Source organism: Rhea americana, unplaced genomic scaffold (assembly GCF_003343005.1).
Source record: "Rhea americana isolate MKP2758 unplaced genomic scaffold, rheAme1 scaffold_322, whole genome shotgun sequence".
Taxonomy (NCBI): Eukaryota; Metazoa; Chordata; class Aves; order Rheiformes; family Rheidae; genus Rhea; species Rhea americana.
In genome coordinates, this window is record NW_028186449.1 from 305659 (window position 1) to 321633 (window position 15975).

The 15975-nt window shown below is 38.3% G+C and overlaps 1 protein-coding gene across 3 annotated transcripts in view; it reads left to right on the forward strand.

The window, feature by feature from the left end:
* Positions 1-12175, forward strand: part of SCAF11 (SR-related CTD associated factor 11) — a 163824-nt gene extending 151649 nt beyond the window's left edge. For all 3 annotated transcript variants that reach the window (XM_085310663.1, XM_085310661.1, XM_085310662.1), the window contains 5 exons: positions 921-3422; positions 5292-5635; positions 8154-8372; positions 8798-8917; positions 9248-12175. In XM_085310663.1, coding sequence (XP_085166789.1) covers positions 921-3422; positions 5292-5635; positions 8154-8372; positions 8798-8917; positions 9248-9376 — 3314 coding nt within the window. In that variant the 3' untranslated portion in view covers positions 9377-12175. The remainder of the gene's footprint in view (positions 1-920; positions 3423-5291; positions 5636-8153; positions 8373-8797; positions 8918-9247) is intronic.
* Positions 12176-15975: the final 3800 nt, after the last annotated feature.

The window sequence follows — 15975 nt, forward strand, 5'->3', positions numbered from 1 at the left end:
TTTTTTAGTTATCATTAATCTTAAACTCCTGAGCTGTGTCGTCTATGTTCCCTTTGCAGTGACTATAACCTTTGACTTTTCTACCGTGACTTCTATGGCACCACTGCAAAATGTTTGAGACACCTGTCAGCTACATTGTGGATAATATGAAATAAATGTAATACAGTATCAACAGAAGAACTCTTGTACTGCTTTGTACAGCTTGCTTTCATTCTTAATACAGCTTTAGTGTTTTAACTTGCCATGAGCTGCCACAGATGTTAGTCATCTTTCGGTCAGTCAGTCAGATGCTGCAGGTACCCAGGGAGCGTTGCAGCAGAGTTTAAGTCCTGCTTGCCGTGGAGTACACAAGGTCTTGTTCATAACCTGCAAGTGAGCTTGCACTATCTGAAAAAGATTTTCTGAGGAGGAACAGTGTCATGGGTACTTCTGATCAACTGCTTTCCATAATCCACTGGTGGCCACTTAGAATTTTCTCTTTCTACAGTATTGAGCTTTACTGCCAACTTTACTCTGCCAACAGGCCTTGGGTTTAGAATGACAGAACTGCTGTATGTTAACAATGCCATGTGGTTAATTTGTTACTTCTCTGGTGGCTTAATTTCTGACTTTAATTAGCAATATCAAGCCTTCTCTCAGTTCATTGTGAATACCATTACTGTCTATGTAACAATGTTGGTGCTGCTTCTAAAGTACACATTTAGATAGCTAGCATATCACTTCTTTAATCTGATCCTATTCTTTAAAGAAAAAACATATATGAAACAAAATGTGATTTAGCTACTTAAGCTGTGGCAGCATTTCTTACTAAATCTCAATGTATTATTTGAGGGTATCTGTTACACCAGAGAACCTCATTTTACATTAACTAATAAATAGCATAAATGTTATCAGACTTTAACATATTCTACTTGTGTTAGACTCTTCAGGCAAAGGATATGCTGTTGCATGTACCCAAGAAGGAGAAGAGAAAAAGCAAGCTTCTGGTTCATCTGGCAATAGGGGAACTAGAAAGAAGTCTGTTAATACTACTCCTAGAAGAAGATCTGCACGGAACAACAAAAATGAGACTCTTGGTCAGTCTCGGAGTTCACCTCGATCAAGCAATTCTGGGTGCAGTGCCCCTGCTGGCAGTAACACATCTCTGAATAAATCATCTTCGGAATCAGAGAAAGCTCTTCCAAAACGAAAGTCTAAAAGAATAGTTAAACAACAAACACCTCTGGTTAAAAAGAAACTGAGAAGTTCTGCACGTTCTGAAAAATACTCCAGTGATTCAGTGGAAGATGATGAAGTTGCTGAGTCTGAAGCGCTTCTGGTGTTAGATAAAGACCATCAGTCAGATAATGAAAGCAATAGTAAAAGCCTTCTGCACAGAAATAATGTGGAAACAGAGTCTGCTAATGGGTTGGAAAGCTGTATCGAACATGCAGAAATTGAGGAAACCACAGGAAAATGTGACGAAGATGGAGATACTCCAGGAAATTCAGATGCAGCTTTGTCTGTCCAAGAACCTCCAATATTAAGTTTAGAGGGAGAAAGTCTGGAATTTGAAATAAAAGATGTTACTGAAAAGAATGTAGATACTAAGAATCAGGACATCTGTGAAGACACTCTTGAACAAATGGAAGCAATAACTGTTCCCAGAGATGAATTACTTGAGCATATGAAAACACAGGGAAAAGAACAGACATTGTCTAGTCCTCAGAATGAATTATTGGTGAATGCTGAAACTTTGACAAAAATAGATCAACCTATAGTTAGTCCAAAAAATGAATTATTGGAATATCCAGAGTCTTCGGAGAAAAACTGCCTATTAGAGAGCCCTGMAAGAAAACTGCATGTGCTTCCAGAAGCCATAGAAATAGATGATTCTGAGACTAAAGAAAGGACAGTAGTAGACTGTGTAAGTACAGATATTCAAAACTTAAAATCTGTCCAAGACAAAGCAGATACATTAAACAGTATTACTTCTGACAGTATATCAGAACAATCCTTAAAAGAGAAGGCTATGCCAGAAAGGGAAGAGGATAGATCTTCAGAGTCACGCAAAATAAATACTGAACATAAGCATTTTGGTGAAGATAACAATGAAATGATACCAATGGATTGTGACTCATTTTGCAGTGACCAGAATGAACCTCAAATTGAACAGTTACCACCAGTTGATGGTATACATCAAGGAGAGGTGAAATCATTGGAGAATGATGCTGGAAACTCTGCATCACTTTCAGGACTCTCTGATGAAAAAGATGAAACAATTCCTGAAGAGAAAGAGTGTCAGTCRGAATGTAAAAAAGATAAAAAGACTCGATCTAGAAGGTCTAGATTTCACTCTCCATCAACAACTTGGTCTCCTAGGAGAGAGGGTAGAAAATCCCAATCACCATCTCCTAAAAGGGAGATAACCAAAGATGTGAGCTCTCAATCACCCAAGCAGGAGACTGTTAGGGAGGGAAGGAAATCCTCATCTCAGTCTCCAAAGAGAGAGATATTCAAAGATGAGAAAAAAACACTATCTCGATCTCCCAAAAGAGAAATTGTCAGGGAAAACAGAAGATCATCTTCTCGGTCAAGAGCTAAGGATTCTTCTCCAAGGCAAAAATCTAGGTCTCGGAGCAGTGATAGAGATTGTCAAAGAAGAGATCGTGACAGAGAAAGAAGAAATAGGAGATGGTCTAGGTCACGGTCTAGGTCAAGATCACGATCTAGAACAAGAAGTAAAGGTGCTTCATCTGTTAGGAATGAGAGGGATGGTCATTCACCTCGATGGAAAGAGAAGTGGGCAAATGACAGTTGGAGAAGTCCCAGAGGAAATGATCGATATAAAAGGAATGATCAAGAAAAACAAAATGAAAATCTCAAAGAGAAGGACAGCACAGAAAAACATAATGATGATCAGTGTTCTTCAGACAAACACAGAAATGATTGTCCAGACTGGGTAATGGAAAGGATAAACTCTGTTCCTGAAGTTAGGAATAGAGAGCGAGATAAACCACATTGGGAAGATTATCGGTATGATAATTCAGGACATTCTTGGAATAAAAACTTCAGTTCTGGTTGGATTTCAAATCGAGGAAGAGGTGGGCGCGGGAGAGGTGGACGTGGAAGAGGTGGCTTCGTGTATGGAGACCAGAGTGAAAATCACTGGCAAAATAGAAAACCCCTCTCAGGGAACTCAAATGGTTCTGCGAACGAAACTTCAAGGTTCCCAGAACATCAGCCTTACAGACGTAAGAATGAACAAGATTATTCTTTCGATACGCCTGCTGATAGATCTGGGTGGACATCTGCATCCAGTTGGGCTGTGAGAAAGACTTTACCAGCAGATGTGCAGAATTATTACTCAAGAAGAGGACGAAATTCATCAAGCCCACAATCTGGATGGGGAATGAGACAAGAAGAAGAGACATCTGAGCAAGGTATTCATAGTTTTGATTTAGTCACAGCTGCAATAGCTAAGTAAAATGATAGTCACATTGTCCCATCTTGAGTTTTAGTTCTTAAAAATAACTTGGGTAAATACATTGACTTTTTATGATATGTTAGAGGTGAGGTTTTGTGGGTTTTGGTTTTTTTGGCCGAGTTTTTCGTGGCTTTTTTCAAGAAGATGACTGTATGTTTTTGCTTAAAGTCACAAGTTTTATGTCATAATTTACTGTGCATCTGAAGAGCACTGCTGAAATAAATAGATCAGGTCAAAGAGAAAGTATATCCTCTTCATGGTTACTTTTAGACTCTACTCAACTTTTTTTAAAAGRGTAGGTTTTTTTTCAAGGAAACTTACCGTTGTCTGTGAAGACTTGGACTGTAGAATCTAGAGATGATAAATCATTAAGTTGACTTCTATCTTATTTTTAAATAAGCATTTTCCTCAAATGCTTAATGAAAAAAGATTTATCAAAACCCTTAGTTTACTGTACTTTAGCATAAAAATTCTCTAAAGCCCCAATGGAAGTGTAATATTTTTGTATATTTTCTATTTACAAGCTAARTTCCCTGATTGGAATAAAGTTTTTGGTAGAAAGTGACTTAACTCCAGATGAGATTGATTCTAAAGAACTAAGAAGTTGCCCACAGGTTATTAATGCTTTTGAAATAAATGGCATATGTGAATTATAAATCAAAAGAACTATAAAATCCAGTTCTGAAGAAGAGCACTCTTATACTTTCCCATTGTATCTTTGTTTAATCTTCTATTTTTGTTTTCATCTTATGTTAGCAATTTTCTTCCTCTGTTCAGAGATGCATCAGTGGCTTCTCAGTTTTGAGGCAACTTTGACAACCCTCAATTTGCTATAGGCAACATCTATCAAACCTTTAATTGGAAGGCCCATTTGTGTGATTCACAGGATTCATGTCACATAGTTTGGGAACAATTGCACTATTTATTTTTGAAACCTGAATTTGGGGTGAGAATAATATAATGTTCACAAACCTGGGTAGAACTTGTTGGGTTGGCATCTTTAAAAGTGATTTAGAGTAAAGCATAAGGAATTGAATCCTGATCCTTTTCAATTAGGCGACAGAATTCCTCATAGAAGGAATTCTAAGGGAAGAGAAATGCATCTGAACTATAATCCTTCAGCTGTTTCTCACAACTTGTTTCTTAACTTTCGGAGGACTTGCTGCTCGTATGCGAATGTGACTTGTGTGTGACTTCTTAGCTTCTGTTGAAGATAATACGAGACTAAAGTCAATTCTTAAAAAGAACTCTTAGCATGACACTTCTTTTGATTCTAGGCTTTATCTACAGTGGCAGTAAGGTGTGGTGGGTTTCGATTTGGTTTTGAACAAATTTTTCTAATATTGAAGATATGTGAAATTGGTTGAGGGCGATTATTATTCAGTGAGGGTATATATCAGAGTGTTTTTATAGTTACCAGAAATGGCTGTAGTGACAGCRACAGTGACAGTAATTCGGGCAAAGGGGAGCAGTGTGGTGAAATGTGATAACATACTGTGATAACTGAAGTTACACAACTGCAGAGGTTGGATAAGTTATATTTTCCTGCTCTTTGGATGAAATTTACTGTTTCAGAGTGATGTAATGGATTGTTAGCTATGCTATGGGACACGTAGAAAAAATGGAAATTCAGAAGGCATGCTTCCGTAGTAACTGAGCTTCTTTAAACTTAGAAACTAGCATTTGGCCCCCATGGCTTGTCTGATGGTGAGTACTTCATAATAATGTAATACAGTACACCTCATGAAGAGTTTGGACATCGGGTTCCACTTGCACTTTATAAAACATACTTTTTACTTCATACTGTCTGTTTTTCTTTTGATAGATCCAAACCTCAAAGACCAAGGCAACCAGCAAAGTGATGGTTCTCAGTTACCAATGAATATGATGCAGCAACAAATGAATGTAATGCCACAAGTGAATGCACAGCACCAGCCTATGAATATCTTTCCGTATCCAGTGGGTGTCCATCCTCCTATGATGAATATGCAACGCAGTCCTTTCAACATCCATCCTCCAATGCCTTTGCATCTCCAAACCGGAGTACCTCTCATACAGGTAGCTGCTCCCACAAATCTGTCTCAGGGATTACCTCCACCTCCACCTCCACCCCCACCATCTCAGCAAGTCAACTATGTTGCTTCACAACAAGATGGAAAACAGCTGCAGGTATGCTTTATCAGAAACTATGGCAAGAGCAATATTAAAGTAATATATTAGTTATGGATTAATAAAAGGTTTCTTGTATTTAATAGTGTATACTTGACTAAATTTATACTTAAAAGTTTCTCTTTTTCTCTTTAACTGTCCTCTCTCTATTTCCCCCGTATGCAACAGAAATGTTCATGAGGATGTGGGTTGGTTTGAGTTCGTAGTTTTTTAATATTAATAGATAATGCCATAACTGAGTATCTGTAGTAATAAGATGTTCCAAATGATAATGGACCACTAAAAATTTTCTTCAGTATTGTCATTAAACTTTCTTCTTCAGTTCTGGAAATAAGAAACATTAAAGTTTTTTTCCCCTTCAAAATCTGATTCTAAGCTCTAGGAAATACTTCAATCCTTGTTCAGCAGGGTGTAGTAAGTGGACTTTGACCTCTTATTGTAATTCTCTTCTTTTGGGGTGTATCATCAGAGGAAAAAGATATATATATTTCAAGTGCTGTGTTGCACCAGTTTATTCTGCAGTTTCATTCTCTAGCAGTCACTGTCTCGGCATGTTGTCATTCCCCCTCCTACCCCCGTGACCTCTCCCCATGCAATTCCTATCATTTAATCTTTTCAGTCTCTTTGATAATTTCCAAGTTATTTCTTTGGTATATTTTGGTATTACTTCCGCCTTCATGCCCAATTCTCATGTGTTCACATCCTTTTTGGATCTAAACTTCATTTCTGCAGTTTCCAAAAGACTACTGTGCTCAGGGCAGGTCAGACCATCTGTTTGTGCCTTCCAAGACAGCTTAAAACAGCCTCTGTGTACGTGAGCATCTCCTGTAGCCAGCTGTTTATACTAAGAGCTTTTATATCAGGGAAAGGAATATTAACAGCTTTCRGTAGGATATATGGTCTTCCAAGGAAACTTAAAACTGCATCTGTGGTGTATAGAGGGTTCTTATGGGTTCAGTTGAGATTTCTGCTTTTTTTACTGTTGTACGCCACTAACTCTGATGTAAAATGCTTCTACTAGCATTCCAGGTTGAAAAAGAGATGTTTTAGAACAGTGACTTCTAAACCTCTCTTTTTCTGTGCTGTCTTTAAAAATTTTGCAAATTGATTAATGACCTACATTCTGTCCACTTTTGATTGCTATTAATCATTCGTATTCATCAAATTAAAACAAAAGGAGTTAAGTCCTGTGGGAAACACTGAGTGGGATTAGAGGCCATATGAAATACTTTAAGTACTATGCAAAATAAAATAGGTACTATTTGAACTAACAAGCCAGAAGATTACTGGTTGATTTGACTTAGACCTGTTTGTGATAAACTATTTTCACAATTGGAAATTCAGAATGTTTAATCTCTAAAATGTAAGAAATCAGAATGCGTGCTGTAAACCTGTATATAATTTAATTATCTAGTGTAATAATAAATATGCTACAAAGATTGTGTGTTGCTACAGAATAGAAGTATTTGTTAACAAAGCCTCTGTTACATTTGGCTCTTCTTGTGGAACAGTGTCCATGCACCTGAATGCTCTTGGGAGTTACTGTTCCTTTTTACTTTTCATTGAACAAGTCCTTGTTGGTAGCATGTAAAAATACTGAGTACTGTAGGATTCCGACCTACCTTTTCCTGCTCAAGGAAGATGAAGAGATAGCACTGGCTAGCATTAGCATACTGATTATAACAGTTCAATATTGTTGTCCTTTCCAAAGAGCTTTAATTCCTACTTTGTTATTTCCCGTATGGATAAATAAATACCTGCAAAAAATAGTGGTGGTTACTTGTGCAGAAAAAAAGGACATTTAGGGTAGCCTACCAAACGCAGTGCTTGTAACATGTTGAGGGGTGGGGGGGATGCATTTTTGGCTTTTTCTAAAACTGACCTTAGTCTGAGTTGTTGTGAGCTACTTCATTTCTCAGTTCCGAAGTATCAACAGTGTCTGTAGTGTCCTTAGACTATGTCTGGGAATGTACTGAAAATGACCTTTCCTTAAGAACAGATCCTGGTGCTCAATTTGCATTTCACCCCCAGTTTACTCAAAGTTGAAGGCATGTTTACATTTGGCATTCACTTGCAACTTCAAGCTGTTTTTTTTTAAAAAGGAAAAAAAAAGAAAATAAACCTTTTCAGAGAAACACTGTTATGATCCATGAATGCAAATGTGTATTAAGCTATTTTTGTGTGCGTGTTTTGCTGCTGGTAACATCATCTGTGCCTATTTGCAGGATCCTACTTGAGAGTTGTGCATCACTGGGAGCTTCCTCAGAACCAGAATCTAGAAACCACAACAATGACATACAGGATACATTGCTTTTCAAACTTTATTTTTTCCTTTTGATTAGATCTGATATTATATGCACATTTTCTATAAAAATGGACTGGGTGGAAAGTAGCTGATGAACCCAAACATGTAGTACTGATGTCCTGAAATTTGTTCTGGAACTGTCTGAAACTTCCAGAAAGATTTATTGACATATTGAAGGATAATGTATTAACTACTGATAACTTTTTAAAACAGGGAATTCCAAGTGCTCCTCATGTGTGTAATAATATGAGTGCTCCAGCCTTGTCTGCTCCAACAGCAGCCCTGGGAAATGTGGGAACAGTTCAGGGACCAAGTTCTGGTAATGCAACGCCATCAAATCACATCAAAAGCTCTAATGCTCCTGTGAAATTGGGAGAAAACAAAGCAAGTGTAACAGTGGAAGCCAGCGCAGATAGCTCAAAGAAGGACCAGGCAAGTTTGAAGTTCAGAGTAATATTATATAATTGTCATACTAAGAGAGCAAATTATGAATACTTTTATGTGCAATATATTCACTACCGTTATCTTCATCATATTGCAGTACTTCGGGGGAGGTTATAGGACATAAACTAGTAAATTGACTTTTTAAAAAGTCATCCTCTTAGAGCAGCACTATTTACGAATACTACTTTAATTGCTGTGGGACCATACTCTGTTTTAGTTTAAACTGAAACATACATTTCTCATTAATGTTGAAAATTTGAGTGACCTGAACATGTTTTCCCAGTTGTTTAGAGTAATTTTTTTATCTGTAAAGTTTTAATTTATGATTGAAACGAATTTTAAATCATTACTTTCACATTAAAAAGATGAGTATGCATGCATCTGAAAATAACACAACTTTGTTCTTTTTTCAGAAATTGTTAATTCAAGAAAAAGCAGCACAAGAGGTTAAACTGGCTATTAAACCTTTCTACCAAAATAAAGACATCACTAAGGAGGAGTATAAAGAAATTGTACGGAAAGCTGTAGATAAAGTAAGTTGATATATTAATAAAATCTGATATGTATACATTTCAACTGAGGTAGGGTTGAGGGGGGTTGTGTCTGTTCTTAGGACAACTGGTAGTTGCTGGAAGGGTGAACAAAAGCATCTATCAGAACTTTTTTAGCTCCTCAGAATGCTAACTGATTTATTGTTTGAAAGGGTGGAATGGAGCTGAGCAGTTAGGAAGTATTCAGAGTTTCCTGACTTACTCTGCTGGCCATGGAGAAGCTTGTGGTTGGGAGAGTAGGTATGTGATGTAAAACAGTGGCAAATCAAAATATTTCAAACACATTTTATTTTTTATTTAATACTGTTGTAGGTTTGTCATAGCAAGAGTGGAGAAGTTAATTCTGCAAAAGTGGCAAACCTAGTGAAAGCATATGTAGACAAATATAAACATTCACGGAAGAAGAATCCAGAAGAGGCAGTTTCCTGTGAAAGAAAATAGATCATGTTTTCAGTTTTTAATTTTATCCTATCTACAAAGTGCAATTTCAACATGAACCGTTAACTGAAAATTGTACATGACTGATTTGAATCTGGTTTTGATAAAATTATTTTTCAATGTAGTATATAATCTTTTGTTCTAAAGAAATACAGATCTACAGTACAACTTCTTTGTTCCTTTTTAAAAACAGATGTCTAAAAAAGTAAAAGGTGTAAAGGAGGGTTGTTAGGATTGTACGATTGTGTGGATACTTAGATGTACAGCATTTTGACTTGAATAATGGAGTGCATTAAATTAGAAACTTCTATCTGAGTACATTGGTTTTGGAACAGGTATGTACAGTACATTTAATCAGTCAGATTAAATTTTTTCTTTTGATTTCTCCCTAATTATAGCAAAGATAATGTATTGCCTTGACAAATATTTCTACTGTTAACTGGACAGACTGAATGCAGGGGTCACTGTGTATATATATTAAAAAAAAAAAGCACATGGAGTTGTCTGAACAGAAGAACTGTTTAGATTTTTTTTTAAAAAAATCATAAACAGTAAGATTCAGTGCCCAGAATCATGGGCACTGCACATCTGTTGTAACACCAAATAAAAGTTATGCTGCTTGTTTTTGTTTGTGATGTTTTTCAATTTGTTCCAAGCTAGTGGGATGAACTTGATTAATTTCTATGTATCAAAAGCCCCCAGTCACAACGCACTGACCGCCTCAGTTCATGTCTAATCCTGCCCGTAGCTATTGAAATGACATAGGCAGTTAGTGTGCTGTAGAGTTGGATGTTCCTGAAAAATAAGCACTAGTTTCTTTGTATCTTCAAAGAAGGTGAAGAAAGGTGGAATTTGCGATTGTCTCCCTGTTGATCGGAGACTGCTAGTTGTGCCAGCCTGATCTGCGTAGTATGTTTCCGAGTCCGTTACGGCCTGTAGCACAGATCACCAGTTGAAAGTACAGTCTCAAGTCAAATGCAGCTTTTAGACTTCCCGGAGTATGTTTCTGTACAGGTACCAAAATCATTTTAAAAGCAGATGTGGGTTCATTAAATATGCTAGAAGAGTGCTTACACCTGATGTCAAACCGGTGTTACTGAGATAGCAAAAGATAGGTTTGCTGGAGCAYAGAACGTTACTAGCTCCGTTCGGAAAAAGCCAGCCTGGGATCCTTTCAGATTTGTGTTACAAGAGCAGTGCAGTATAGAAGGAACCTTAGTTCCCTTATTCTGTAAGACAGCACTACTAAAATTTCAGCATTCCCCCTTCGGTCCTGCTGTGTGGTAGCAACCTTTGGTGTTGGCTCAAGGTCTGGGTTCTGCTCCAGTCAAAAGCACGAACGCACCATTTTGGCAGAAAGTATCCGTCGCGGTTTTTTGAGAACACAGCTTGTAGTAGTAGCCAGTTGTTTCCCAAGTTAACTTCTCTTGGCATAAAAACAGTATTGCCCTACAAAGAACTTCTGCAGCCTGAGGATGAAATAAGGGATATATACCCATGTGCACACACATGATAAATATATATGTATAGATATATATGTGTAAAAATGTGATGTCACAACAGTTGATCACTTGGTTTTAACTATAACTTTCTACAGACTTAATGAAGCATTTGACTCTCTATATTTATTTTTGTGTACCTAAATAATACTATGTAAATTAGAAACCAATATAATACATTTTCTACAGTCAAACCAGGTTTTAGGGGGTTTGTTTCTTTTTCAAAATACTCAGTTTTACACTGTGGTAGCAATTTGTATGATCTCTTGAACAATTTTAAGCTAAAATTGGTTAGCACTTTTTGAAAAATGTAGCAAATTGCTATGTCGATCCTGGTTGATCACGCCATGCGTACTTATTACATTTTTTTTGTCTCTGAATTTTTGGATTTTAATGACTTTTTATAGCTTTTTATTCTATACAGTTGAGCCTTGCTATAAAACATCTTTCAGGAGCCAAATAAACTTTCTTTTAAAAGGAGAGGTGGAAATTGGGCGGGAAGGAGCAATACAGGTTTTAAACTGGGAGCAGGAAGGGTCATTAATTTCTTCGTTTTGCAGTTCTTGGCTGGAAGAAAAGATGTCACTTGCTGCCACATTGTTGGGGCAGTGACTATAGTGATGCTCTACTGTATTTCAGATCCTGATGAAGAATATGATAGACTAGAATGTGATCAGTAACTTTTTATTTTTTGCAATGAAATACTTAAGAATTTATCAGAAAATATGCAGTTCATTACAATTACGATATTGAATTTAAAAAATGCATTGCCTTAATACATAGACTCTCCTCCTATTTTTCCAGAAAAGTAGCAAAGTCTGTGTTGACCATCTGAGAAAGCATGTGCTTTAACCTTCTAGTCATGTTTTTGTTAAGATAGTATTAAAGCTGTATGTCTATTTATTGAAACTCTTTGTATTAAAACTCCAAACATGCACTAGTGCAGATGACAAAATGATGGGAAATGCTGAGCCCAGATGACAGATGTAGGGTATCAGTAATTCTTTTGCTCTAAATTGTCTTAAGGGGGGAGGGGGGAGAAATATATGCAACTGTATACCTTCTGTGAACTTATGCAAATTACAAGGGTTTTCCTTGCACTCCTCCCACTGTTTCACTGTGCATGCTGCTTTTGAATGTCTCATCCTAAAGATGTGTCTTAGGAGCACAGTGGCTGTCCAAAGTCAGTAATACGGTGTTTGTAGTGTAAGGCTGGAGTGCTGTCTACTGAAAAAAATATTTTAAAATTAGTTTTATGTAGTGCTTAACGTTTTCTAATAAATTCTTTTGACTAAGCTGTAAATAGTCTGTGTTTGGTCTTAAATGATMCTGGCTCAAGTGGTTTAATTCAAAAGCGGTGTTCTAAAATTGCTACTCCTACTTCTATACATACTGTTTTACTTTGTCTGGACTCCCCTTCGTAATTGCATCCTATTTGTAGTCCGTTAGAATTGTATTGTGTTTCTGCAAGTATCAAGCTGATTAAAAAGAAAAGAAGAAGAAAAGGGGATGGGGTGGGGAGAAGCAGCTTCCTGTGCTGCTACTGGTGCTTGTAAAACTTGGCGGCCCAAGCAGGGACAGGACTCAAACCAGCAAGGTCCTGTCCTATGTCTTGGAAGTGCCAGAGGCACTGATCTGAACAGTAGCCTTAGCAGGTCATGGGGAATTTTGAAAACATCCTGCTTAAATGGGAGCTTCATTTTTATGCATCACTTGACTTTCTAGAACTACCCCCWTTTTAAACTCACAAGGCACCTCCCTGGGCACCTGTGCAGCCTCTGTGGGAGCCTGCTCTGACTGGGGTGGAGTCCCCTGGCTCCGCGTGTGCTGTTGCAGCTGCATCGGGCTGGCTGTGGTGGCCTGCATGGTGGTGAAGTGCAGTCTTATGCTGCTGCTGCTCTGACACTTGGGAAACGCAAACTTTGGTGTCTCGCTTTGCTTTGTGCTGAAAGTGTCCTGCTAGATGGGCCTGGGGGCTGCAGGGTGGAGATGGAGTCAAGAACCAAGGGGGCTGGGGGGGGGATGTTCGTTTGGGAGCGGGAGACTTGGAGAATGTGTCGGGCTGTTGAAGATGACGCTCACTGGAAGGAAAAATGGGTAGGTAAAGGCAACAGCTGGAATATTTTGGTTGTGTCAAAGCATTTACTGCATCTGTAATGGAGCAGTAAAGTTGTATTAGTGAAGTTAACCACTGCTGTGCTTGCTTTTTACTGTTTGAGTCCACAAGAAGTGTTTTTGCTCATCATGAGTATTTAAATGAAGTAGATGAAGACAGTTCATCAGCTCACTGGAAGATGTGCTGAAGGACATAATTTGAACCTGCAGTTTTTTGTTCTGGGTTTTTTTTYCTTAGAAATGAATTTTTAATTTATTTCAATATTGTAAGCTAGTCTTACTTCCACATAACCTCCTTGGACCCATGTCCCCTTCAGGGATATTAAAAGCAAAATTTAGCATTTCTACTGTTGCAAAGAGCTTTCATAACTATAATTAACAAAACATGAACTCTAACAAACATTGTGAACCATAAATATTTTCTGTTTCTTAATTGTGTAGTGAGACCTAGGGGAGGTTCCCTGCATTGGTTGTATGCTGGCCCTTCATCATTCCCACACTGTAAGGGTTAGCTGGAGCTTTCCAGCAGTTGAGTGAGAAAATCCTGGAGTGAGTCTGTCAGCACACAGTTGTCTCAGCAAAGCAACACCACCCCCTGTTTACACATGAGAAGTTACCCAGAACTCAGAAATGAGCGAGTCCTTCATTCACCCTCATCCATAAGTAAGTGTCAACAGGATTTCCATAGCTGTGAATAAAGGAATTAAAGATTTACCATGTAGTACTGAGTACTGGATACCTCAAAAATACAGTTTATTTGAAAAGGTGGTGTACTGCTGTCCTAAAACAACTGCCTGTTTGGCTCTGTAGCTGTAGCAGACTTAAGCAAGGTGCAAGTTACCCTTTAAGTGTCACCTTTACAGCCGTGAGCCCTTAAAAAAGAGGCCAGTGCTTTGCCAACTGCCATATCATGGTATGGGAGTGGCGACTGTCAAGCTCATGTTCCTGCCTGTGCCCGCTTGCTGCCAAGGGACCCACGAAGGCGCCCAGGTTGGGTCCTGCACCAGCCACTTCTCACAGGTGTCACCAAGACTTTACTGCATCCTGGGCACAAGGCTGTGCTGCCCAGCAGCACAGCACTGGGTGGATAGCAAAGGCCAGGTGTTGCCACTGAGAAAACACATGGGCTCGAACTACAACTCAGTAGCTTAACTGCTGCCTTGCCTTAATTAGCTACTAGTTTATTAAGAGAGTGCAACTGGTGGGTGACTTGACCCAACTGAGCCTTGATTTGCAACTATTTCATGCTGAGCTCTGGTTTCATAGATATTCATTTTGTGCCTGCAACGATCTGGCTTTGTATCCTGCAGATCTGAGCCCTTAATTCTAAGCAGATGAGTAGTTTCATGCAGTTAAAATCAACCTACTTGTGTGTGTGTGCGTGGAGTGCAGACTGCCAATTATTCTACTTACTTACTTAAGCGGTATGATTTACGGAAAACACTTTTTCAGTGTTTAGGTTTCCTACACAGGTAATTGCTTTGCACTTGTGCACAGGCCACAACCTCTGAGTTACTCTGGCTGGTCCCAGAGGTTTATCCTCCAATAAGGGAAGGCTGAGAGAGCTGGAACTGTTCAACCTGGAGAAGAGAAGGCTGAGGAGGAATCTTATCAGTCTAAAGAGAGGATGTAAAGAAGATGGAGTCAGCCTCTTCTCAGTGACCAAGGACAGGACAAGAGACAACAGGCATAAACTGAAATCACAGGAAAAACTATTCAAACATAAGTAAACTTATTTACTGGGAGGGTGTTTTAATACTGGAAAAGTTTGCTCAGGGAAGTTTTGAAGTTGCCATCCTCCGAGATGATACTCAAACCTGACTAGCCACAGCCCCAAGCAACCTGCTCTAGGTGACCCTAGACTGGTTGGACTAGGTGAGCTCCAGAGGTGCTGATCAGCCTCAATGATAATGCCTCTAAAGCAAGCTGACCCATATGGAACCTCATCTTTTGAATCACTGATACGCAACTACACTGGTGAGATTTTTAGATATTTATTAATATCTATTACAATATTTACATTCATCAATACTTAAAAAAAATAGGCATAAGTACAATAAACTAGGTAACAAATTTTAATAATTAAAACGTACTTGCTAGAAGCAGCAGTTTTCAAAATAATCAGTGGAACAGCTATGAATATTAAGGAACAAAAAAAAGGCACTAACTTAGAGGAAAAAAATAGCACACTCAATCAACCTCTTCCATAAAAGGAGATGAATTAATGAGAAAGCACAGGCTGGAATCCCGAACTTGACTGACTGACTTAAACTTGATTCTTATTTTTCCAGTATTAGCGAGTCACAATTCCCAGAGGCTTACATGCCAATAGTAAGAGTTCAACCTGATCTTCATTTTCATAGTGTCAGTGCAATAAATACAGGGAATTATAGCAAGGCAGTATGTACTCATAATACATAGTAAACAAAACCAGAGTGGAATCCAACATAGAAAAAAATTACTGCAAGAGCCAAACTCAAGATTTTGGCAGCAGACTGTCATATAATTAGCCCTAAAATGATGCAGAAAGGAAACCTACACCCACAGATTCTTTTTTTATGAGGAAAATCAATCAAAAATAGGGGTTCCTAGATGCTTCAGTGCAATAGCAGGTGGGATGGGGAAAAAAAAAAGATCAAAAAACAAAACGATAAAAAGATGCAACAACCCAGCTCTTGGAACTTGGAGAGATTACTTATAAATTCTAGCCCTTTTACAAAAATTTAGTGCTCTCAGGGAACAGAAAGGAGCTTAGACATGGTCGGTAGAGTCTCGTTTAACATGAAGCATTAACATTGCTGCCTTTTTCCTCTCAGAATTATAAAAGGGCATCAAGCATACTGGTACTTACAGTGTAGATTTTTTTTTTTTTTTTTTAAAAAAAGCGGTCAGAGTAGAGACACCAACTTCCTCCATCTCAAAGCCAAGCTGAGAGGAGCTTCTTCCTTTCAGAGGAGGCTTGAGGTTTAAGGGCATTCTGCACTGCAG